At 35.8% G+C, this 26,990-nt stretch overlaps 1 protein-coding gene across 3 annotated transcripts; it reads left to right on the top strand.

Annotated features, from left to right (window-relative positions):
• The first annotated feature begins 8,649 nt into the window (after positions 1 to 8,649).
• il23r (interleukin 23 receptor) lies at positions 8,650 to 25,816 on the top strand. Of its 3 annotated transcripts, XM_027154424.2 has the most exons (13): positions 8,651 to 8,960; positions 9,041 to 9,115; positions 9,210 to 9,482; positions 10,847 to 10,989; positions 11,604 to 11,766; positions 12,426 to 12,508; positions 14,117 to 14,321; positions 15,521 to 15,703; positions 15,863 to 15,958; positions 21,721 to 21,807; positions 22,482 to 22,569; positions 23,109 to 23,199; positions 24,714 to 25,816. In XM_027154424.2, exons 2-13 carry the CDS (start codon positions 9,052 to 9,054, stop codon positions 25,236 to 25,238), a joined length of 2,001 nt encoding a protein of 666 aa, XP_027010225.2. In that variant the 5' UTR covers positions 8,651 to 8,960; positions 9,041 to 9,051; the 3' UTR covers positions 25,239 to 25,816. The 3 variants fall into 3 exon arrangements, with proteins under 3 accessions (XP_027010224.2, XP_027010225.2, XP_027010223.2); XM_027154423.2 differs by having other exon boundaries at positions 8,650 to 9,115; positions 15,524 to 15,703; XM_027154422.2 differs by having other exon boundaries at positions 8,651 to 9,115.
• Positions 25,817 to 26,990: the final 1,174 nt, after the last annotated feature.

Genomic DNA, 26,990 nt, shown 5'->3' with positions numbered 1-26,990 from the left:
ATTTTGTAAAGATAATTCGGTTCCTAACTTAGTGGCCATTTTATTAGGTACACCTTTGTCATTACGATCGTAGCAGAGATTATAAGGTTTACACAGTGATAACTGGTTGTGATATTAGATATGAGACTAACACCTAATATCTATACATAATTCACAATGTTTCATTAATGCTAAAAGAAAAATGGTGTCCGACATTATTATTCACACCCGAGGTAAATAGTCAGCTACATGAACAAAATCTATTTCCTGGTTTCTTTCTAATGTCCGGACTCATTCGGTTTCCTCAGACTGCTTTTCTTTTTTTGCTTCAAAGGCATTGTGTGTAAAAAAGATACCAAAGTAAGTAATCCACTTCGTGTGCATTAATTACACCCCACACTCAACATAAAGTCAGGTTAAGTCAAGTCAGCTTTGTTGTTCCACTCAGCACAGACAGATGTAAGGATGTAGAGATAGCAACAAAAATAAAATTCCTCTCTAATCACAGTGCTACAGTAAACATGATACATCAATAGACAAAATGCTAATATGAGCTAATGATAAATGCTAATTTTTTTCTACATTTCTCTACTTCTTTCTAACTATTGATAGATACATGACAAGGTAGTGTCATAATTTATAGATTTAAAATAGTTTTCCCTTTCATTGATTGTTCTCTTGTCCTGTCTGTATTGTGTGTGCTGTGTTGTGTATTTATTTCCCTTAGTATTGATCATATCCACTTGCACTAGTTTGTATTTGTACTTCATGTAGTTCTGTGTAATGTCATACTGTATTATGTGCCTGAACCTGAAGAAATGATCATTTCAGTATATTCCAGTACATACAAGGTATACACAACAATACTATAAACTATTCAATATACAATACAGTAAATATGAATCTCTATTGCACAGCAGTTCGAGCAAAGTGTCTTTGTGTTGCGCACTCCGAATTGTGCACTTATAGGAAAATATATATATATATATATATATAAAATTACTGACTTTAGCCAACTTTTGTTAAGAAAACTTTAGTCAGCTCTCCTCTACTCTGTCAGTATTAGTCCAATAGTAGGGTTGGTTTATCTGCAGGGATGGTTAACCTAGACAAAATGGCCACTGAGTAGAAATCTTTCTACAGGAACTGTAATTCTTCATAAACAGTATTGTATAGACTGGATAGACCTCTCTCGACCACGTCATCCTGCGTGACGATTGACTGTAAGGCCGCAGATTCTGTGGCTTCTTCGGCATAGCCATAAAGCTTATTCGTAACTCTTCTTTGCCTTTTAAAAAAGAACAACATACAAGGTACAAACATTCTGTCAAAAGTACACAGCAAAATCTTGTTACTTGGGCTTTAGTATAATTTTATTGACTAATCATAGAAGTGAACTCATATTTTACTGATACAAATAAACGTAAATAAATCAGACATAATGCCAGAAATATTTGACGGTGTGCAACAAATGGGACAATACCCCGGATATGCGTATGTATTAATATTATTTTTATTTACACCATTTATTTATACATATTTTGAGCTTAAAAACCATAGTTTATTTAATTTTATTTTTAGCGATAAGTATATTATTATTCATTCATTCATTTTCTACCGCTTATCCAAATTTCTCGGTTCACGGGGAGCCTGTGCCTATCTCAGGCGTCATCAGGCATCAAGGCAGGATACACCCTGAACGGAGTGCCAACCCATCGCACACACTCTCCCGGGCGCACACACTCTCATTCACTACGCACAATTTTCCAGAGATGCCAATCAACCTACTATGCATGTCTTTTGACCGGGGGAGGAAACCCCCGAGGCATGGGGATAACATGCAAACTCCACACACACAAGGCGGAGGCGGGAATCGAACCCCTACCCTGGAGGTATGAGGCGAACATGCTAACCACTAAGCCACCGTGCCTCCCTATTATTATTATTATGTTATGTTAATTATTATTTTATGTAATTATTATATAATTATTGTGTTAATTTATTATTCTGTCCCAAATAAAGGTAAAAAAAATTTTAAGACATACTAGTCATACTTTATAAGAAATGAAACAAAAAAATTCTCTTCGACTTCTCTTTGGCAAGTATTTCTATAGATTTAATACTTTTAGGTCTCCTATTCCTTTTGGGACTTATTCTAATTTACCTCCACACATGGAGAGTCCTGTTAATGGCTTAACATTAGTTGTATGTTTTTCAGGATGTATGACAACTCTGTTACTGCCAGCTTCGACTGATTTTCTGCAGGAACTGCCTTTCATGCTGGCATCCACAGCAAAAGACTTCCTAAACAGAACAACATCACTCTGAACAAAGAGATTCCTGCTACTTCCTGTTTAGTGTTTTCACGTATGGTGACAGTAATGTTAATGGGAATTGTATGTTGGAACAATCCAAAGTCTGACCAGTAGCCAGGTCATCTGTGATAAACCTTACCTTAGCCGTTTATAAAGAAGTTCTTGTTCATTCCTGACAATTTCCTCATTTGCTTTGGGCTTTTTTCTGGCACTGAATTCACCATAAATACCCAGTCCGGAGTCAGGCCTACCATATGCAAAGCACTGTGCTGAGTCATTTTTCTAAAAGGAAAGACCAGATTTGTAATGTAACGTATTTAAACTATATCAACGTGTTCATACGTGTAATGCTATAAATATAAAAACTGATTTTTTACCACAAAATATTTTTTTTTGCATACTACAGGCAACAGCTTCAACACGTAAATAAACCCTCAACTTAAATAACATTAAGATTGATTGTGGACTGTAAAAAGTGGAGAGAACTCTGTGACCTTTGGCTATTTGACTTTTTTGAGGAGCTTCTGCTTTGGCGCCAGACAGCCAGGACCCCCACTATGGGGTCTTAAGTACTAGTCATTGAGTGATACGGATGATGCAGGGAAGTGATGGGTTATAATAAACTTGCAGCACTTCAGGACTAGTCTTCTCCCCAAAATTGTATATCTATTAATGAAATTAACTGTAAACATAAGTGCAAAGAGTTCGCTAGACATACTGTACAGTAGTTACCATAATAAAATGAAGAACTGTTAGATTATTACATAACATGATAGAGTTTGCTAACAATATTCACCATAAAGTGTTCTAGTCACACAATGTAAAGGTAGAAAACTACAGTATAACAGAGCATATTACCTTCACAAGTCTATCCAGCATGTTCTTGGAGTGATTGTCTAAGGTGTCAAAAGCCTGGAGCACTCTCGTTATCATGGTTCATGTTTCTCTTTAAGGGCTGTATAACACATTAAGATAATCAGTTATTTTGCTTTTCAGCTAGTTTGTTCGTTTACGCATCTAGAATTACTTCCCAATTCACTCTCTAAGTTTACACTTTAGGTTCGATTTGGTTTTACTTTATCTAGGATTCAGAGAATGAACTTAACTGACGGAAACTTCAGGTGTCTCCTTGAACTACGCTGAAAGTATACAATGCGTTGCTGTGTTGTAGCCATAGCAACCACATGCATCTCTCTCTCTCTCTCTCTCTCTCTCTCTCTCTCTCTCTCTCTCTCTCTCTCTCTATCTATCTGTCATTTGTTCTCTCTCTTTTCTCACACACTCACCCACACAGGTACGTAGGCATGCATGAACACAAAGCATTGGGTTACCACTTGTATGGTTGAGAAATTGAGTCCCATCTCCACCAAGCTGCCACTACTGGGCCCCTGAGCAAGGCCCTTAACCCTTAATTGCTCAGTTGTACAAAATGTAAGACACTCTGGATAAAGGCATCTGCCAAATGCATAAAAGGTAAGTGTACTTGACATAGAGAACACACACAATATTTCTGGAAACATTGAGAATACAGGTGTAATGAGCCATATGCTAAATTGACATACACACCATTTATTTGATCACACTTCACTTTTAGATAGCAAACAGATTGAGGGTTTCAGAAATGTATAAGGTATTGGAGTATTTACTATAATAATAACATGAACTCTTTGAAAATATGTTAATTCAATTATTTGGTAATATCTTTAGGTGAGTTGTGGTCATTACTCCTAGATACTGATTGTACATTCTAGGTGAATTATTTTCTATAACTCATAACCAGGTTAAATAAAAATGGCTAAATATTTTATCTCTTAGAGAGAACATTATTTTGAGTCACATGTAGAGCATTTATTGTATATTGTTTTTTACAGATGACTGTCCATGATATCCAGAATGATCTCCATCCTAAACTCAGTCGCTGATGGAATTCAATTTCAATTCAGTTTTATTTATATGGATCTTTACAGAAATCTTGCCACAGTGCAACAGAGCAACAGTGACAAGAAAAACTCCCTGAGACAAAATGATGAAACCTGTCCTCTAAGCGACACCAGATAGTTTAATTATGAGTCATTATTCTTCCACAACTATATGCTGAAATGCCAAAAGGTACTTTAGTGTGAAGAAAGAAATGTCCGTACCGTGCTGTCTTTGTTTATCTTATAACCGCTTTTTGGGACAATCATCAGACTAACCAAGTGAGACCATCCACAGCCATCTTTACTGTATCCATGCCGGTCATCCTCAAGTGCAGCGCATGAATCTCAGTTGAAGGACGCTCAGGTAGAAATGTTGACTCTTTTTATTTAAAGTTGAGTTCATTACATTTAACATTGACTCATTTTAATTAAAGTTGATTTGTTTGATTTGGCTTCTTTTTTAGGTAAGGTCTGTACTGTATGTACTATAAGAATGATAACATAATATTGTGTGGTTTTGAGAGGATGTAGATTGTACACAAACAGGGAATATGGACAAGACTAGATATGAGTGTACAGCTAAAGTGTAACTAACATTTGCTAACGCATGCTTTTTTTGATGGTCTGGATGGTTTAATAGAAATAATTTCCACAGAATCTTAGTCATCTTTAGTCAATCGTGAATTGAACAAACTGGTTCTATGGAAACCCTACAAGAGAAAGCGTCCTTACTGTAGATCTAACTAGAACCTCTTCGGTAAGTGATCCAAGAATGTTTGAGGGTCCTTTCTTTGACCCGATCAGATGTGTCAGTTACAGCAGGTGATTTTTATAAACGTCTGCCTTAACAAAAAAGTTCAAGATATGTTTGTCTGGAGCTTAAGCTTTGAAGACTGTTGACTAGCTTGACTTCAAAGCAAGTACTGATTCTGTTTTTCCGTTAGAGAATTGGGGTCAATAGACCACATAACCTACTCTTTGTGTTCTAAATAGCTTTTGCAACTTCTACAAGGAGTCATCGTATTTTTTTATTTTATTTCTGCATTTCAAGCAGCATTTTACTTTTATGTTAGACATGACTGGAATCAATTTCCAGAAGATCTGAAGTGGTCATGTTGAAACAGCTGTATTTGTTGTGCCTTCATTTGGTACTTGCCAGAACTAGCCATACGCTTTATTTCTACATTGAGTCTTTTTCACCTGAGAATATTTTGCTGTTGCTAAAAATGGCTCTTCAGGGACATTGAAGTTTGCCATGCGACTGAACTACACAGATACCCTAAAGTATCTGTCTAAAGCCATATGGCTGTGGATGGTCTCAGCATGTTAAAAAAAACAGTTAATAAGAAAAGTCTCTTTAATTATACATTCAATAACTTCATTCAGATACTACAAATTTAACCCCTTCCACGCCAGGACAAAAATGATAAATCCTTTCTTAATCATATAAAGTCTGAATGTATTTACACATGCAGCATAGAAGAAGTACAGGATGAAGCTCAGCCATAAGACTACAAAGACCATTTCCACCTAAACGAAACACAATTCCAACACCAAGCGGCTAAAATAAACAGACAGAAGAAATGTGTGAACATTGTGCATTGAACAAAATTGACACAAGCAATCGGCCACTACACGTTACAAACACGAGCAGATTCTAAGATTATAAGGATGAGCACTCTGTGAACAAAACTCTCAGAAACACATATTTAAACTGGAATGCGTGTTAAGCACTTAGCTTGCAAAAAGGATATAAACTTATTCAGAGAAAAGAGCTAATACGGACGTCAGCAGACCTAAGATAAGCAGGAGATGTTAGGATTAGTTAAAAGCTGATAAACGGTTGATGATATTTACTTCCTTTGAAGACTCACTATTAGTAATTTTTAGCCATAACATCTTTAAAGATATATGTATGAGTAAAAAAATGAAGTAATTTCCCCTGGGAATTACCCAAGATCTTATACACTCCAAAAAATAACTTGGAACCGTAATTTAATATTTAAGAATTTAAGATCAGACCAATATACAGTAATAGTAGGATAAAATAAGTTTGCATATATAAAAACTGGAAAATAAAAAATGCTTTGGACAAATTAGGGATTCATTTTGTCCTATCAGTGTATTTCAATTCATCACGTCAGTAGTCTACAGTGGCAAAAAGGTGTTTACATCAATAACAGTACTGTGGTTGCTTTGCTTTTTCCCCTCCCTCATCTTTAAAACTGTGGTTCTCACTTTGCTGAGGTTTAGAGCTGTGAGTTTCACAGATCTCCCTGCACTTGATCTGCACATTACAATTACATAACTACCTTCAGCTCATATATATATATATATATATATATATATATATATATATATATATATATATATATATATATATATATATATATTTCCTTTTAGGGATGCAACTTTTTTTGGCATTAATTTCACTACCAGGTGATATCCTGCACCTTTTGAAGTTCTGTAGCTACAGTATATGGATGATGGGGTTTTCCCACGAGCTGTTTGAAAATGATGATATACAGTAAATAAAGCTAGTCCTGCTGAAACGCCTTCACGCGTTCCAACATTCACACACTAACGGTGGCAAACACGTGAAGGCATGGTACAATAACTCTACTTATTTACAGTCACTACTATTACGTTTATTATGATTTATAGCACCATAAAATCAGTGCCTAATCTTGAATTGTCATGTTTTTACGACAATTTAAAAGATTTAAAATGAAAAGATTTAACTATGCTCATGCAAATGAACTGAATGTATTAGAATCGTTAATCGTTGGTTTCTTCTGTTATTTGTTTGATTAATGAAATCATTTTAAGCTGATACTATTCTTAACAAATTTTACATACATTCATTTTACATACATATTCGATAGAACTTCATTGTTACAGTCAGACAAATCTTATAAAATGCTTTAACCGGGAATACATGTTTACATGTGTATACATAATTTATTTTATTTCTTTATTTGCTTTATTTATTGCTGCATTATTCAACCACTGTATTGTTCAGTCCTTAAATTTGATTGGTCAGAAGATTTTTAGAATAGCAGCTTAATAATGATGAGATATTTTATTAATGTATATTCAGTAATCAAAATGACATCATTTTAAATCAATACATCAATCAATCAGGATTAATTCAATTGTTTAAATGTATGATTTTCTGTCAGTAAATGTTAGATTCACAGTTAAAAAATAATTAAGAACAGAATAGAATATTTTCCTGTCTAGTCAACATGCACTGTTCTGTGTGTTTACCATCCTGTGTATTCATTATATAAAGTTTAGATCTTTTTTTTTTTACAATATATAATGCCCTATATACAGATTGTGCTGTATTGTCATACTCTGTATCAATAAAATATTTAATCTTTTCATTTATATGCATAATATTGAGTAATGACAAGCATAAAAGCTTTCTATTTTTTTATTTTAACAAAGAAAAAAAATGGATGAAGTTTACAGCCTCAGCAGTCAGATGTAAAGCTGGAAAGCATGCTGTATTTTGCAGTTAGTCAATACTTTTGTCCTATTAACATTTAGAGAAAGTGACAGAATGATGGTTTATATATCACCATTATATATATTATCTCTTTTAAGGTCATGCTGACAGCAACTGACAATTTTACACGCAGCTTCAAATAAATAAACAGTATGATGTCTCATTCGTTAATACATTAAACATTTAAATTGCAGATTGCTGTGGAATAAAAGGAATAAAACACTTCTATTCAACTCAATTTAATTCAAATGTATCCATATAGCGCTTTTAACAGTGGCAGTTTACAGAACATAAGAAATCCAGACAAAGAATCCATCACACTAATCTGTCACTAAAGCGTTTTACTCCATACTCCAGTGATTGTCCCAGATATTGTATAAGTTTCTCAGTAAATACAAAATTTCCTAAATATTTTTAGGGAGAAATGAAAAAAAAAAAAAAAAAAAAGAGTTTCTTGACTAATAAAAACGTACATACAGAAAACTCCTAATGTTTTTTGTATTGGACATTTAATTTTCATAATTTTTTAATAACATTTTGCTCTTTACTTCTTGAAATACATTATAGTTAAAGCATTCCTATTTTTTTACAGTCGTTGTTTTCTCTTTCGATTCTGAGCCTGTTAAATTTTTAATTTTTTTATTTTTTTATTTTTTTTTTTAATTGTACATCCTTGATGTGTTGAGATGACACATAAGAGGGATGTGGAAACGTCACTGTGTTATGTAACTGTGTCATCTTACACATTATCATGTGGTCACAGAATTTGCAAAGCATCAGAAAACGGTGTGGGTGTTAAAATCTTAAAGCCTTAATAGCCATTTATTAACTAAAAACTTTATTGAACGTTAGTCAGTTCTCACCCTCAAAGCTATACGTTGGCCGCATAACGAGGTTGATAAACTGGGACACACACGTGCAGAGTTCAAAGATAAGTATAAAAACCACAAAACTAGGTCATCTAACCTAAAACAAGACTCTGAGAAAGTGCCAAACATTTTGCCTCTGAGCGAAATGGCATTTGAAGGCTTCCCATGATGGTTGAGAAGCCTCGTGGTCTTGCTTAAAATACTCAGGTTACACTTTTTTCTCTCTCTCTCTCTCTCTCTTTTTTTTTTTTTTTTTTTTTTATCAGCGTCGACGGTCTAAGACAAGCGGTTTTTGAGTGCGCATATGGGTCATTCAAACCAAGCAAGGTTTGAGATAGTCTGCATGAAGAAAGGCAGAGATATGGTAAGTCTCTGTGAAGTGTATAGCTTTAGTTGGTTATGAAGTAAAAAGTCTTTTGATGTTCTTTGTGATACGTGTTAAAGAGAGTCGTGAGATGGAAATCTTTACAGAAGCCCTGCGACTTGTCTTTCTTTTACTACTCAGCTGTGAACTAAGAGGTGAGTATAATTTGTCATGGTTATCTGTATAAACTTTTTAAACGATTACAGCTGAACGTGTCTATTGTATGACTTTCGGTCTCTCGTCTCTTAGACTGTTATTCTGTGACTTGTACCGGAAAGGTGACACTTGACCAAAACATCATTCCTATTGGCTCCAACCTGACTGTACACTGTCTATCCGACACTGTGCAATGTGGCAGGATCTTCGTTATGACGTTTAATGAAAAAGAAATACTAAGAAAAATCAGCTGTTCTAAAGTGACAGCACACGTTTTTGTGAACGAAACGCAATCTTTGATCTACTGTTTTGAGATACAAGAAGGGAAGCGTCACATTGTGTGTGGACAGGACATCATCGCTAACCGTACGTTCATCTTTTTTTTTTTTCTTTTCAATTTCTGTCTATTGGTCATTGTAGCCTTCAATTCATTTCTTCATTTCTGGGAAGTTAAATAGTGGTTATTAATCCATCCAACCATAACTTTTTGAAGTCTACCATTCATCAGAGTACATAGTTTATTATCTATTAACATCTATTATGGTTTTGTGTTTTTCCAACCACGAGTCTGTCTTGTTCATTATTCAGTCTAAAAGATTGGTAGCTTCTAAAGTCTATTAAGTATAATATCAATGAGGGTAGAGCTGCTATTGCTGCTTGAGTCCTTTCTCTGATTATAATAGAACTGAAGAGCTGGGAAAACGCAACAGATCCATGCATACTGATCCAGCTCTATTAATCCAGCTACTAAAAGTGTGGATGTAGCTTTTCATTTTAAAAAAACAAGATCCAGACCTGATAGTCGAATGACGATAATGAATAAATTGATGGAACTGGTGCAGAAACAGAGACCTGCAGCCACACCGGCTCTTAGTGACTAGGTTTCTTAAGTGGTGTAATGTAATCTATTTTAATAATGAAAAAGCCCACTATCACTCTATCATATTTTCTTTTACTGACTAAAACTGGAATCAATTTCACAATATAGATACTACAGAAATTAATTTTCAATTTAAAATTAAGTTTCATTTTCCCTTAACAAACATACTCTACTTCATTATTCATTTTTTACAATCTTCAGAATTAATTAACTATAAGCAATTGACAAAATAATTCATGTTAATTAATTTATTTATTTTTTATGTTTTTTTGTTTTTTTTCTAATATAATGAGTCAAGTAAGCTAAGGAAAACAGTAAGGAAAATTTTACTGTCCATGAGTAATAATAAATTTGCAATAACTGATATGAATTCAATAGAAAGGTAGTGATTAAACGACTAAATAAACTAAACTGTAAGTGCCGGTATATATACATGAAAGCCTGAGTTCAATCAATTTCCAACAGTTGGTAACATACAGGCATTTCATTTATTTTACACATATGGATTTATGAATATGGAAAGAATATATATCACAGCTGTATGTGGTTACAAATTTAAATCTAACTTTATTATCATTATATACACTCTAGTGCCTAATGAAATGTTGTCATATAAGAACTTTAAGTGATATCGATGTTAGTTATTACAGCTGTTAACTTGTCACTGTCCTCTGCTATGATTATCATTCATTCTGTGTTCAGTAAACACAGTAAGTAATGTTAGCTGGGGTAACATTCATGTAAAGCATTACCGCTTTCTCATTTTTGATTCTGACTGCAGTTACAGAATGATGACGAATAACAGGATTGTACTATTTTATGTACTATTTGTGTTCCTTTTTATTCATAGCAATTCCAAGTCGTCCAGAAATTAAAGAGATTGTATTCATGAAAGGCTCGCTTTCCCCTACTCTCTACTGGCACAGCTCAGACAATATGGAGAATCTAAAGCCCAGGCTGAGGTTTCGATTAACACATGATCACTCAGACTGGGTAAGAACTGCACACTTTTACCAGAGGATTATCATTATTATGTGGTAGCTCAGTGCCTACATTTACATATGCAGCATTTTGCAGACACTGTTATCCAGAGAGTCTTACAAAAGTGCAGTAAAGAATACATTAACACTGGTTCACTAGGTTACAGACTTCGGATCCCATCAACCTAAAACTCTGTTCAGGTTTTTTTTTTTTTAATATGCACCTAAAACAAACAAAATAAGCACTAGTTTAAGTGCTTCAGTAAGAGCTAGGTCTTCATCCATCATCTGAAGATCAGTCATCTAGAGGAAGTTCAGTCCACCATTTCGATGCCAGAACAGAAAAGAGTCTTGCTGAGAGATGGTAGGACCAGTCGTGGTTATGTTGTTAGGCTACTGATTGGAAATTTATGAGTTTGAATCCCAAGGCCACCAAGCTGCCACTGTTGAGCCCATGAGCAAGGCCCTTAACCCTCAGTTGTATAATTAAGATAAATACAAGTTGCTCTGGATAAAGGTGTATGCTGTAAATGCTATATTATTGCTACGCACGATCACTTCTCAAAGCGGATTGTTTGTGTGAATTTGGAAGGGCCGAAAGCAGATTTACTCATTTTATGTGATTAGGTGGAGGGAAATGTGACTCAGCTTCACAGAGGGACCCTTGTGTTGCTGGAGAAGTTGGAGCCACTGACATTATATCAGTTTGAGCTAAAAGTCTGCACAGCCTCAATGAAGAATAACTGCAGTTTGTGGAGTGAAAAGTTCAGTCAGAGCAGCCCTGGAAAAGGTAAATGCAGTTGACATGTGTAAGCTTTACACCCAACAAGGACACTGCTTAACAGATTTTTGTTTTGGTAAAGGTTTGATTCTGTCCTCTGACACATGTGTATAGGGTTTAAATGTTCTCCCCATGCCTCAGGGGTTTCCCCTGGGTACTCTGGTTTCCTCCTTTAGTCCAAAGATATGCACCACAGTGAACTTGTCACTCAGTATCAACATTATATAACAAAACCAAATTTTATCTTCTTCTGTGATCTTCAAGAAATTAAGATCATACAACTTTCTCTTCAGCACGTGGCTTGTGGAATATTAGAAATATTTAATAGGAGATGTGTTTACAGGGTTGGGTGAATGTTGTTGATCTAAAATGCACACACTTTTAATCATCTATAATGGATGAGTCATTGGATAGGACATTCAAATTCATAAATAAATTCATAAATCCTACAATTTTGTAGTAATTTTTTAGTTATTTATCTGACACATGCATATTGGTTGTTGTCAAGGAGGCTTTACACATGTTTGTATATAACTAGTATACAGTATATTTAGAAGTAGTAGCTATATCTTTTTTCCTTGTGTTAAACTTATTCAAACTCCTTTTATACTTATACTTGTTTTGAAAACTGTTTTTACTACTGATTTTATTTCACTGCTCTTCCACAGCACCATCGACCAAGCTCGATGTGTGGAGGACAATCGTGAGAAACGAACAGAGCAATACTCAGAATGTGACTGTCATGTGGAAGGTTAGTATTTACAGGGAGGTTTAATTAAAAGAGGGTCTGAAACCATGTGCGTACCACAACTACAATTTCATGTCACATATAGCAATCATGGTGGCAAGGCTAAAATTGGACAGATATGAAGACGATTAGTATGGTCCCTGCGCCCTCTATGGGCCAAAAGCGCAAATAGCACCATTTTCACTCCAGGAAAATACTAGGATTTCTACACTATTGAATTAATCTGAGATTAAACCCGGCCAATGATTTTAATTGCATACTGTAATTGCATACTGTGCATGGTTTGAATTACGTCATTAGCCTAACTTAGTAAGCCTGGCTGGCTTGTACATTAGCTTATGGTACTGTATGAGGATGTCAGGAGTCTCAGAGAAGTATGTTAGAGTAGTTCAGGATATGTATGAGAGGAGTATGACAGCAGTGAGATGTGCTGTAGGTCCCTTCTTGTTTGCTATGGTGATAGGCAGGTTGACTGATGAAGTCAGACAGGAATCTCCATGGACAATGATGTTTGCGGATGACATTATGAACTGTAGAGAGAGTAGAGAGCAGGTGGAGGAAACCTGGAAAGGTGGACGTCTGCTCTGGAAAGACGAGGAATGAAACTCAGTCCTAGTGAGACAGAATGTATGTGTTTGAAAGAGGGAGGGAAGAAGAACAGTGAGGTTACAGGGGGCTGAGGTCAAAAAGTTGCAGGAGTTTAAGTATTTTGGGGTCAACTGTCCAGTGTGACGTGGAGTGTGGAAAAGAGGTGAGTGCAGGTGGGTTGGAGAAAAGTGTCAGGAGTGTTGTGTGAAAGAAGAGTGTCAGAAAGAATCAAAGGAAAGGTGTAGAAGACAGTATTGAGAGCAGAGATGCTGTATGGGTTAGAGACTGTAGCAGTGAGGAAAAGACATGAGGCAGAGATGGAGGTAGCAGAGATGAGCATGTTGAGGTTCTCTTTAGGAGTGATGAGGATGGACAGGATTAGGAACGAGCACATCAGAGGGACAGCTCAGGTTGGCTGTTTTGGGGACAAGGTCAGAGAGGATAGATTGAGATGGTTTAAACATGTACAGAGGAGGGAGATGGTTATATTGGTAGAAGGATGTTGGAGATGGAGCTGCAGGTAAGAGGTCAAGAGGAAGGCCAAAGAGGAGATATATGGATGTGTTAAATGAGGACATGAAGGTAATTGGTGATTGGTGCAAGAGTAGAGGATGCAGAGGATAGAGTTAGGTGGAAACAGATGATTTGCTGTGTTGACCCCTAAAGGGATAAAGCTGAAAGAAGAAGAAGAAGAAGAAGAAGAAGAAGAAGAAGAAGAAGAAGAAGAAGAAGAAGAAGAAGAAGAAGAAGATCATTAGTTAATCAATCTACAAATTTTTTTGCCACCTGACTGAGTTTGCTAATGCTGAGTAAGTCAAGCTATAGCTAAACTGTAAGGTTTTACTTTCTAACTAAGTAGTTTTAGATAATGTTACCTCTTGACTTCACTAGACCTGTCTTGACTAGCTAGTTTGGCTTTTGTCTGTATTACTTCTCAAACATTAGCATAGTTTATGTGCAACGTAAAAGTGTTACTCTTAAATGATTACTGATGTGAATGGTTAACACTCGACTTATCCTCAGCCTTTAGGTAAAGAAGACTTTAAAGGAGTCTTTCACCATTATGAAATAGTCTATCAAGAGAAAGGCACTATATACATTCTGAATTGCTCAACGGCTGTTACACTGTACACTCTTCAGCTGCCCCTGGAGGTGACAGATCTGAATGTCAGTGCTGTTACATCAGCAGGAAGTTCACCACCAGCTTCAGTGAGACTGATCTGTTCAGGTGAGACATTTTTTGACAAATGATGATTTTAAATATAAATTAAATTTGTGTATCCCAGTATGTAAATTTGTCTTGTGAATTGAACATTTTTTATTAAAAGCTGGAAGTGAAATGGATTTAATTAGGATGTAATGAAGGTACACAAAATAAATTAGCATTGTTGCATGAGATGAGGATACAGTACATAGCATTTCCTCCGAAAGTGTTTTGCTGCCCATGTGGTGACTCATGAGTCAGAGTTCAAAAGTTTGCAGAGATGTCTTGAAGCTTTAATTTTCCCCAAGCGGTAGCTTTCTTATGATAGGGCAGATATAGCTGGTAGGTGGGAATTGGCAGATGATCAAATTGGAGAGGAAATGAGGCAGAAACCTGTCTAGAAATGAGTCTATCCGTTTTTATTTATTTATTTGTTTGTTTGTTTGTTTAGAAATAAATATAAACTTAGATTTATTCTCTACACTTTATCATCATGAGGTATCAGTCTAATTTCGTGAATTTCAGTTCCACGCGTAAACACTACAGAATGTGGCAGTGGTTGCTGAAGTGGTTAAGACTCTGGGTTGTTGATCAGAGACTCAGGCTTCAAGCCCCAGCACTGCAAAGCTGCCACTGTTGGGCCCTTGAGCAAGGCCCTTATCCCTCTCTGCTCCAGGGGCGCTGTATCATAGCTGCCTCTGTGCTCTGCCTCCAAACTCTTGATGAAAAAGTATTTCACTGTGCTGTAATGTATATGTGGTGATAATATAGGTTTCAATGCCCCATTTCAAGTGAATATAGAACAGTTCAAGGGGTGAAAAAGTATAATTAATGTTAACACAATTAAAATAATACATTAATTATATTACTTTATTGTTGTGATTGGTTAATTTGATCTTTTTTTGCCTATCCACATATCGGTTAAATCAAATTATTGTGGTAAATCACATTGGTCATCAAATGAATTAACAGTTATATGATTATGCTTATGTATTTAAGGAGTTGTTTTTCTTTGTGTTTGTAGCTCTGTGTGTGTGTGTGTGTGTGTGTGTGTGTGTGTGTGTGTGTGTGTGTGTGTGTGTGTGTGTGTGTGTGTGTGTGTGTGTGTGTGTGTGTGTGTGTGTGTGTTATTTTGTCATGATCTGAATCTAAATCACATTGTAGGCTCCTTTTTATTGTAGACATGAATTAAATGAAAGCAAAATCAAATTCTGTCACTTCAGCAGGCATACCAACTCCAGACATAAAATCAAGCCATGCTGCAGGGGGCGGCATAAACCTTACATGGGACTTTTCATCTTGGACGTCAGAGAAAATGCTGGGTTTTGTAGTTCAGTGGCAATGCAACCCACTTCAAGTGCAGTGGAAGAGAAATGAAAAAAACTACAACTCTGTATACATTCAGGGTACGAGTAAATCCTTCAATCAGGAGGGATTTGTATGTTAACTAATTTGCAAATATGGTATATTAATGCATATTTGTTCAGTATTTGTATTATTAACGACGATGTTGAAGACGCCATGACATTATGAACTTTGTGTTTCTCATTTTGTTTAAATTACAGCTACACAAGCAAATCTCTGTAACATTTCGCTCTATGTTGAAAGCAGTGATGGAGTGTCTTGTCCTTCATTTAAACAGATTCCTACGATCAAGAAAGGTATGTTCATGCTTTATATATATCAAGTCATGCCAAGTCAAGAAGCTTTTATTGTCATTTCAACCAACAGCTGACAGAGTACACAGTGAAATGAGACAACGTTTCTCCAGATACGTGGTGGTACATAAAACAAAGTCAGAGCTAAGGACTTAGAAAGTTAATCCTAGATACATAAAGTGCAACTGTGCAACCTGGTGCAAACAACTTAAGTAAAGCCTCATATTCACAGATTCAAGTTTCCTGAGTCAATAGCTCCTGAACTAAAGGGTGTTACTACACAAATAACACCTCTTTTTTATCGTAGTAATGTAGAGAGGCAGCTACAACCAAATTTTTCTCAAAATCGGCTTTCCGCCACGGTGCACAAAATACACAAGTTGACTGAGAAACAGATTCCAAGGGACCGTCTGCAAAGTGCAAAACCCGAAAAGCGAATACTATAAAAACAGTCAATAACTTGACTGTAATACACTGTACTGTCACCAAACTCACATCACACATCAATGATGTCCTGATAGTTATAGTACAACACTTATTTTGGGGAAATGCCTTTTTGTTAATTTTTTATGATTTTTCATAATATTAAAAAATCAATAACTTTACTGTAATACACTGTATTGTGACCAAATTCTCATCACACATCAATGATGTCCTCATAGTTGTACTACAACACTTATTTGGGAGAAATGTCCTTTTGTTGATTTTTTATTATTATGAAAATTCATAAAAAATCAACAAAAAGACATTTCCCCCAAATAAGTGTTGTAGTACATCAATTAGGACATCAGTGATGTGTGAGTTGTATTTGGTGACAGTACAGTGTATTACAGTAGTGTTATTGACTGTTTTTTTGTATTCGCTTTCCGGGTTTTGTGTATTTTGTGCAACGCGGAGGATATTGAGAAGAATTAGGTTGTAGCTGCATTGTAGCTGTCTCTCTACATTACTACGATAAAAAAGAGGTGTTATTTGTGTAGTAACACCCTTTAGCTCAGGAGTTATTGACTCAGGAAACTCGAATCTGTGAATATGAGGCCAACTTTACTTAAGTGTGCAAACAGTGCAGGACAAGAAAACAAAAAGACATAAAAACAGTGAAGGACAAAGGACAAAAAAGTTGTGCAGTACAAAACGACAGTGCAGGACAAAAGACAGCGCAGACAAAAAAATGCAAGACAATACACAAAAGACAATAAAAAGAAACAGCACCAACCATTGTAAATATTGTATGTTTAATCAATACACCGTGTGCAGAAATACTGGAATGAACACATTAGTATTATAGCAGCAGTTACATGAGCTAATGTAAAGTATTGCGCAAAACAGCAATCGACTGAAATGTGAGACAACATTCGCAAAGAGCAAAAACCGTGTGTAAAAACAGCATGTATACAGTTTGATGGATGTACATTGGAAGTGTGTGTATTTGGTTTAGGTCTGTGCGGTCCATACAGTCGATTTGTGTGTGTTCAGTACAGTTCAGTTCAGTTATTAATGATCTGATGGCTTGTGCAAAGAAACTGATACACAGTCTGGTCCTGAGGGATCGAATGCTTCGGGAACTTTTTCCAGACAGCAGGAGGGTGAAGAGTGTGTGTGAGGAGTGTGTGGGGTGAAGAGTGTGTGGGTTCATCCACAATGCTGTTGGCTTTTTGGATGCAGCATTTGGTGTCAATGTCCATGATAGAGGGAAGAGAGACTCCAATGATCTTCTCAGCTGTCCTCACTAACCGCTGCAGGGTCTTGCGAGACAGTGCAGCTCTTAAACAAGACAATGATGCACTGTCCCATAGAGTTACTCTATATTAGTGAAAGCTGATATTTAGGTTATATTTATTTACAAATATTTAGGTAAGTGTTTATTTAATTATTTATTTTTTATTTGTTTGTTTGTTTGTTTGTTTGTTTTATTTACAAACATTATTGTTAATACCAGAGAGAGAGAAAAAAGCATACATGTGCATGCTCTGCTTATATTTTATTTTTATCTGTATTAGTTTTTACTTTTTTAAGGCAGTGAGCAATCTCCTAATGTTGATTAGATTGCTAAAAAGTCAGACCAAACAACATTTAGATTAGAAAACAGAATCACAACACAGATTAGACAATCAAAAACACACATCTCAACATACAACCAGAGAGTTTTATTCTCAACAACGCCTTTTAACCAGGACAACCAGGCTATTATATATATAACTGTTAAGAGCTACATGTAATGTTTTCGGAGGCTAGCTGTCATTAACTGGTTGTGTTGTTCTGTTTGCCTGATATACAGTTAGACCATGATGTTGGCTGTTAGATCAGTGATACATAGATAAGAGCAAAGTAGCTGACTGATGTTCTCTCTGGCTAAAGAGCAAGGCGTTGTGGAAGGTTTCACATTTTTATCTAATTCTAAGCAACTGGAAGTCAGAATGATGTACAAAGTAATGATTGGATTCTGATAACACTGTTCTGATAACAGTGGAGTCATTTAGGCATCCTCCTTAGAACATACTATGCGGTTTAGTGTACATTCATGAATATGATTATGAATATGAATATGGCTGTAATCTGCACTGATTTTCTACTCAGATTAATTCATGTGGTAGAGACGGATGCAGTGCAACCCACGTTACAAAAGTCATCTGCAGTAACACTTTTCTACCAGAGAGGGTGAAAGAGAGACATTTTTTTATATTCAGCAACATTAAAATAAAAGTTTTATAGAAAACCTAATCGTACAATCTCGATTCACAGTGATGTTTATGAAGGCTTGATTAGCTTGATTAAAAATTGATTAGAAAAATTGGTGTGAATTGCTTAAAAAACCAACAGTCATCAATGCACCGTTAACAAGTGTATGTATGAATATTGTACAAGAAAATTAAACCACATCCTTACAGTTGTACAAGATTTTTTTTTTTGAATGTAACTTTAATAAACACACTTGGCTAGTAATGCACTCGAGAACATGAGTAGATGACATGATGACTGACTACACCCTCTATAGACGACTTACTAAACCTAAACCACATGATCAACATGTCATTTAAAGGCTCTGTGTGTCTCTGTGTTTGCACACATGCACATGTGTGTGTGTGGGGGGGGGGGGTGTTTAAAGCTTTGTTTAAGAGGAAGTGTAATGTGGTGTATGGTTTTAAAAATGTGCATGTAAACGTGCATGTTTATCATGCAACTTTAACTCGTTACATTAACATCAATCAACCAGTAATTAAATATTCCTATTAAATCTATAGAAGTAATTTAATCAGACATGGATAATGGAAAGAGTTTACCTGCCTTTGGTGTTGAGACACAAACCCACATTGTGACAGCAGGTTTTTCCACCATATACTGAGAAAGTTTGAATCCACTTCCAGGAACATGAATGTGTGAATCACCCGCCTGATGCCTTTACTGAGTAGTTGCGCCTTATTTCAGCTTAAGATTGTAAGAACAAATAATTGGCTAGTATAAAGACTGCTAGAACATTCCATCTAATGTGTGTGTGTGTGGGGGGGGGGTATGAAAACAAACAAAATCAGCTCATTCAGTTCAGTCAGTTGGACAGGCCTTTATCCTTACTGCAGTCGAAGCATTTCGGTGGACTTGTCAAAGTGATGCTGTGGTTTAACATGTAACAGGAAGTAGAGGCATAAATACCAACTATGTGTCACTCTGTACAAACAAACTGTTCCAAACAAGGCCTTTTAGAAGCTCATGGTTGCCAAAATACATCTATAAGCATTTTGTTCAGTACTCATTTTTTAAAAACATATAACAAAAACTAACTATTATGCTCGAGTAATTTTACAAGGTATACGTTTTGTGTCTGTGGTCCCTGTGATACTGTATGTTGTGTTTACTGCTCAAACAACAACCTGTAGCGCATTAAGCACCCATGAAATAACTCGGTATTTTCGTTTCCTGTACAGACTTCCGAAGTAGCATGATGGTCTGTATGGTATATAAATAAACCAAACAATACTGTGCTGTATATTGGTCATATAATCAAAAACTACAGTAAGGTGAGACTATGGAATATAGCATTTATCTGTTGATGAAGAACTCATGGATCACTTTGTTGTATAACCATATACAATATAATTATAAGTGTATAAATGATTATATATCATATATGCCAGATGTTTCATGAAAGAAATGTAATTGCAAATAAGTGATGTTCTGAAATTAAACATGTATTTTCAGCGTTCTAAATAAAAGTCATCTACATTTTGAGTAATGGAGGAATTAAGCTCTTAAGAAGAAAATTTGCTACAGATTCACGCAGGATAAACAATGCGTATATACGATACAAAGAGGGGAGCGTCTTCAGGATACTATGAGTGCTACAAATTTTTAATACAAACGAATATATATATTGGTTTTAGATCACAATAATTTATTAATATGGTGTAGGACCTCCTTTTGCAGCCAGTACAGCATCAGGAATGTGAGATACAAGTCCTGTACTGTGACCAGAGGGAATTTGAGCTATTCCGTTCCTTGACTACTTACTATTGAGATCAGGGGACTGTGCAGGATATGGGAAATGTTCAACTTCACTCTTTCACCAGTCTTGCTGTGTGTACTGGGATATTTTCACCCTGATATTTCAAGGAACATTGTTTGAATTATTGGGTGCACATGGTCCTCCAAGGGGGCACGGTGGCTTAGTGGTTAGCACGTTTGCCTCACACCTCCAGGGTTGGGGGTTCGATTCCCGCCTCTGCCTTGTGTGTGTGGAGTTTGCATGTTCTCCCCGTGCCTCGGGGGTTTTACTCCGGTTTCCTCCCCGGTCCAAAGACATGCATGGTAGGTTGATTGGCATCTCCGGTAAAATTGTCCGTAGTGTGTGATTGCGTAAGTGAATGAGAGTGTGTGTGCCCTGCGATGGGTTGCCACTCCGTCCAGGGTGTATCCTGCCTCGATGCCCGATGACGCCTGAGATAGGCACAGGCTCCCTGTGACCCGAGAAGTTCAGATAAGCGGTAGAAAATGAATGAATGAATGAATGAATGAATGGTCCTCCAAAATGGTTCAGTACTCCTTAGCAGTGATGCACCCATCAAACACAAATGAATGCATTGATATTGCAGCCCAAACCACCTCTCTGGTCATGTAAAAAAAGTCTGGCTTATCACAAATACTGTATAGATCCTGTTGAGCTCCTGGCGGATTTTGCAGTGAGTTAGGAAGTTGGGGTTTTATGTTTTTGGACACAATGTACCCATACATCCCATTTCAGACAGCTTCCTCTTGTGTCATCCTTCATGGTGGTTTGTCAAACATCACCCGGGATATTCTGACTCTCGGTACACCACAAAGACTTACTGTCCTGGTGACAGATGTGCAAGCAAGACGTGCACCAACAATTTTGTCCTCTTTTGACATCTGATATGTCTCTCATTATCTCTCATTATGCTGTGTGGATTGCACAATATTTTAGGTACAGCTGTGATATTGCTCTGTTCATTCAAGCTTCACACTCTTACTTATGGAATGTGAAACCAGTGAAGTTTGGCCACCAATCCGTGCATATATAGAGGTGAAATCTTCAAATGTTAACTTTTGTTTAAAAGGTGTATTCCAAACACTGTTCTGTAGTTCATTCATAAAAATGAACTGAAATGACCAATTAGGATGCTCCAGAATTCCCCTGTTCCAAACAGGGATTTGGTTGTGTTTAATTGCCTGATGTTTATTTGCACAGTTAATATATGGCAAAATTTGAAACCAATATTAATTTAATCTGTAACTGACTTTTCCTCTATTTACAGTTATTAAACCAATACAAAATGATTTGGACAAAGAGACTGTCCCTCGCATAGAGACCTTAACAATGCATTCTACAGAAAAAACGAGAAGTAAGTCTGATCTACAGTACTTTATTTTAAATATACAGTAATAAATAATCTTCTTACACTTAATAGTATGTTAAGTTCAAAATTGGTCATACAATGGAACAAAAAAAAGTTTATTTTTACACTTTATTATATCCTAATACACACTATTACACTCTATTACACCTTAATATACCACTCTATTACAACATTACACTCTAATATATCCTATTACACCATACTATACAATATTACACTCTATCTCACACTATTACACCCTATTACACCACTTTATTACACCGTATTACACTCTATTATATCCTATTACACCCTATTACACTCTATTATACCCTATTACACAATATTACACCCCATTACACCACTTTATTGCACCATATTACACTCTATTATATCCTATTACACAATATTACACCACTCTATTACACCATATTACACTCTATTATATCCTATTACACCCTATTACACTCTATTATACCCTATTACACCATATTGCACCTCATTACACCACTCTATTACACCCTATTACACTCTATTATACCCTATTACACCATATTACACCCTATTACACAAATGACGTGAATTTGTTTAAGACTGAAACCAGGTACTTCATATATCTGAATAGCAATAGATGTGTGGTGATACTTGGTATTAAGTCAATCTCATGTGTCCTTTTTCAGATGGACTGGTAGTCGGGATATGCCTCATAACTGCCGTTCCTATCATAATCGTTGTGAATCTATTGTACTTGAAATGTACACGACAAAGGTAAGGCATGGCAAATGGATTTTTCTACGTCCATTCATACACAGGCGCACGTCGAAGTGATTTATACAGAGGAAAAATAAGAAAATAAAAGGAGAAAGACAATTTAAATAAAATTAGTGATAATAAGACATGAGAAATATCGTTATACAAAATGGGTTAAAAGTCAATTGCTAAAAAGAACGATTTGAAGTGTTATGCTAGCTTCTCGCATAGTTTCAGGCACATGAAAATAAAATGGTTTTAACCTGGATTTAAAAATGTTATCATTTGGGGCACATCTAAAGTTTTCTAGGAGTTTATAATGGAATATTTTACTATCAGTATAGATAGTGACTGCATAGCGAAATGGTAGTGATGTTTTTGCAGGTTCTGCAGGTTATTATTGGTGCACATTTCCCAGCTAACTGTTCTTTCCTATAAATATTGTATGTATATGTTGGTTATTACAACTATACATTGTGCCGTCATTTATTTATTTATTTATTTATTTATTTATTTATTGATTGATTGATTGATTGATTGATTGATTGTTATTGCAGATTAAGGAAGGTATGTGTGTCAATGGGACCATCTTGGCTTTCTCAGAATTTACCCCACCTTGGAAACAGCAATGCCATCAAATTACTGAAGGTAACTACACATTCTGCATTATTTATGCAGTGTTTTAGTAAATCTGTAAAAAAAAAAAAAAAAAATTCAGGTTTGTCTTGGATTATGTAAATTTGCTCATGTAATTAACAATCAATGTATCATTAAAATTAATCTAGTTCTTCAGTTTCTAATTAAGGTTTTTACATGGAAGCTTATATCAGACATGGTAACAAATTGAATCACACTAGAAGAAGAAGTAGTCTTTTTTTTCACATCTTCGTCACAGCACAATGAAATACTTTTCTTCACATATCCCATCTTATAAAGTTGGGGTTAGAGTTCAGGGTCAGCTGAGATACAGCAACCCTGAGAGCAGCAGAGAGGTTTAAGAGCCTTGCTCATGGGCCCAACAGTTACAACTTGGTAGTGTTGTAGTTTGAGCCCCAACCTTCCAAACGACAACCATAGCCCCACATTAGGAAGTTATGAACCCGTATCATAAACCCTTTTTTTTTAAAATAATTTATCAGTGTAATAATTTTATGGATGTTTAAGTTTTGATGTATTCCAAGGCAAATCGTAAGGAAAAAATGTTGGATCTGCTGTAAACATTCCTTACTTACCATGTTCAACATCATGAGACTGATTTTGGAACAATTTGTAAGTACAGTTTGAGACAAAGAATAAAGATGAGGTTAGCGTATTTTGTTTTTATTCAATATATAAAACTGTCATAAATGACACATTTTACATCAGAAAAAGAGGAACAGCTTACAAAGTAAAAAAATGAATAGTTCAGCATTTCAGAAGTTTTACCAAATCGCATGGTTGAGCAAGTGAAAAATTAAACATCGGCTCCACTAAAAATTTACAGAATTATACAAAACTTCTAATTATGTTCTGGTTTTATTGGTTGCATGCAGTTAAATTGTAAAAGCTAATCCTGTTCTCGTGATTATCTTCAGTAAAGACAACAATCTTTATTTAACATTTAAATTCTAATTTAAACATACAGATTTGTCTCATACAGATATGTATTAACACTAAGGTAAAGAATAAAAAAAAATCCTGTAAAATATAAAAAAAATAAAATAAAATAATAATAATAATAATTATATCAGAAATAGAGAGGTAGTATCTGAGTACAGTAACATTTATAACTGATCATAATAAATCTTATGTATAATCCTGCTGTTAAATTTGTTCCAAAATCATCTCAATTAAAAGAACCAAAGACTTAAACTACTTCAGTCTGTGTGTACTGAATTTATATAATACACAAGTTTCAATATTTGAGTTGAATTACTGAAATAAATGAACTTTTAAGCCAACAACTTTTAAGAGCATTGTTATAATTACAGTGAGTGTCAGCTGTGTAAAAGAGTGTTAATGTCTCAATTACAGCTTTCCTATAAAAAGCTTGTTATATGACTCAACTTTTTATGCCTTGGTTCAGCAAAGTGTTATCTTCATATTTTCTAAACGTCAGCTATAAAACTGTCCACTGCTGTTATTTAGTGTGTACACATGATCATGCTTGTTTTTGATCTTAGGATGAGAGATGTGGTTCTGATCTGTGCTGGCAACCTGTGGACAGTGACCCACCCTTATCTCCAGTTGAGGACTACAGTCCAACTTCAGAAAGGAAGGATTTGTACCCGGTTGTACACAGAGATGTAACCACAGAGAAGACTACAGTTGTACAAGACTGGACAGTCTGTCCTTATAAACCTCAAGTCACTATTTCTCAAGGAACAGAGATGGTCTGTGAGGTATCTGAGATGGAAGAAGATGAGCCTCTTTGGGGGTTCTCCTCACCTATCTTCAGTCCGTTTAAACATTTTCCTCAAAGTCAAGGAATGCACGCTTCTCTGCCAAGCTGCTTGACTGTGGATGGAAGACCTGTATCTATGGATCTTAATGGATTCCCCTTTTCCACTCAGACTGTTTTAGATGGAAACTTGTGGACCGATGGGAGTCTGGCAGAAATAGCGAACAGTGATCAGAACCAGTTTCAGACTCAGACAGTGTTACCCAATGACCTGGTGAGGTGCATGAGAGAGCCATGTTTGTTTTAATGACAATTCTTTTTCCTAATCTGCAGAAGTCTGCACGCTCTCCAGGTTGTGGGAAAATCTTTGAGCGTGACATTTTTCGTCATCCTATATCAGTCATGTGTAAAAATGTGCAAATTATATGGGAACTGAGCAAAACATTTGCATGTACTACACCCTTTTATCTGAATACTTGTGAGGCATGTGAGGGGTACAGGTTTCGCTTAAACCCTCAACAGATGCAGCTGCCTGAAACTGAACACACATTAAGGACACCAAAGCCCTAACCACTCGATCCACACGGCCATGGATTATGTATAAGTGCATGACAAACTACATAGCCATCATGGGGTTCTCAAAGTGCATCCAGTGATAACCAGAGGATCTTTTTTCACAGTGTTGCTTATCAACCTATTAGCCAGTTTGACAGATTGAATAGAATGCCTTTAAACCAAAAATTAATAACTCCAAAACAAGTGGGCCAATAAATAATGACAACTTTGCTGAAACGTGGTGTTGTGTGTGTGTGTGTGTGTGTGTGTGTGTGTGTGTGTGTGTGTGTGTGTGTGTGTGTGTGTGTGTGTGTGTGTGTGTGTGTGTGTGTGTTTCAATAATGAAAAGCTCATTGAAAACAATGAACAGCTAAAAAATATCTAAGGAGCCAAATATCTGAACAGTTACTCTTGCAAATGCTGGTAAAAGAAATCTGAGGAATTCTGAGGAAGTCTGTGTATTTTAAGGTTAAACACTCAGCTACAACATATTGAGAACACCTAGTGTCATGTGTATAAACAATAATCTCACCGATTTGAAGCATTGTCTGTTTTTTACACAAGTGTATATAAATGATTTTTCTTTCTTTTTTCCTCTGTTCCCTAAAATCAAGCAAAATTTACCAGTTTATCAGTTTATAAAAATGTTATAGATGGGATTTTCTTTTGTTAACTTATTGAGAATGAAATGCTTGACAAGGGAGGTTTGTAGAGACTGGAACAGATCAGGCAATAAACCATTATCAGACTGTACTAAGCAGTGACCTAGTGAACTGGTTATGGCTTGGAGACTTCCCTAATTGGCAGACCTCCTTCACCACATGACTCAAAACAGTTCAATCACTGTGCCCAAAAAATAAGATTGTATTTCTTCTGCACTGATTAAATCATTTGAAAATCTGACACTGACTTATGACATAATATACAATTTTAGGACCTGATCTTATGAATGAATTGTAATGAATTGAATTGTGTGAACTGTTAAATCAAGTTCAAGTTCAAGTTTTGCTTTATTATCAATCTTCCACATGTACAGTAGGGACAGAGAATTGAAATTGCGTTACTCTCAGTCCCAAGGTGAATACAGATAATACTAACAATAGAAATTAAATAAAACATCACAAGGCATATGGCAGATAAAGTGCAAGTGCAAATGAGCAGACTAATGTTACACAAAGTGACTGGTGCATGTCATCATATGTTGGGGGGGGGGGGGTGTAAGGACCTGTGGATGTGTATGTTAGATATGTTAGACCCCATCCCAACTAAACTACTGAAAGAAGTGTTACAAAAAGCTGGTGAGCCTCTTCTTAATATCATTAACTCCTCGTTATCTTTAGGTTACGTCCCGAAGTCTTTTAAGTTGGCAGTTATTAGGCCACTCATCAAAAAACCTAACTTAGACCCTAATGAACTATCAAATTACAGACCCATCTCACACCTTTCGTTTATGTCTAAAATACTTGAAAAGGTTGTGTCTGTTCAACTGAGCTCCTTCTTACAG

The sequence above is a fragment of the Tachysurus fulvidraco genome, chromosome 5 (genome assembly GCF_022655615.1).
Source record: "Tachysurus fulvidraco isolate hzauxx_2018 chromosome 5, HZAU_PFXX_2.0, whole genome shotgun sequence".
Classification (NCBI taxonomy): domain Eukaryota; kingdom Metazoa; phylum Chordata; class Actinopteri; order Siluriformes; family Bagridae; genus Tachysurus; species Tachysurus fulvidraco.
The sequence above is the reverse complement of the archived record's forward strand: the minus strand, read 5'-3'. Positions and strand labels throughout refer to the sequence as shown.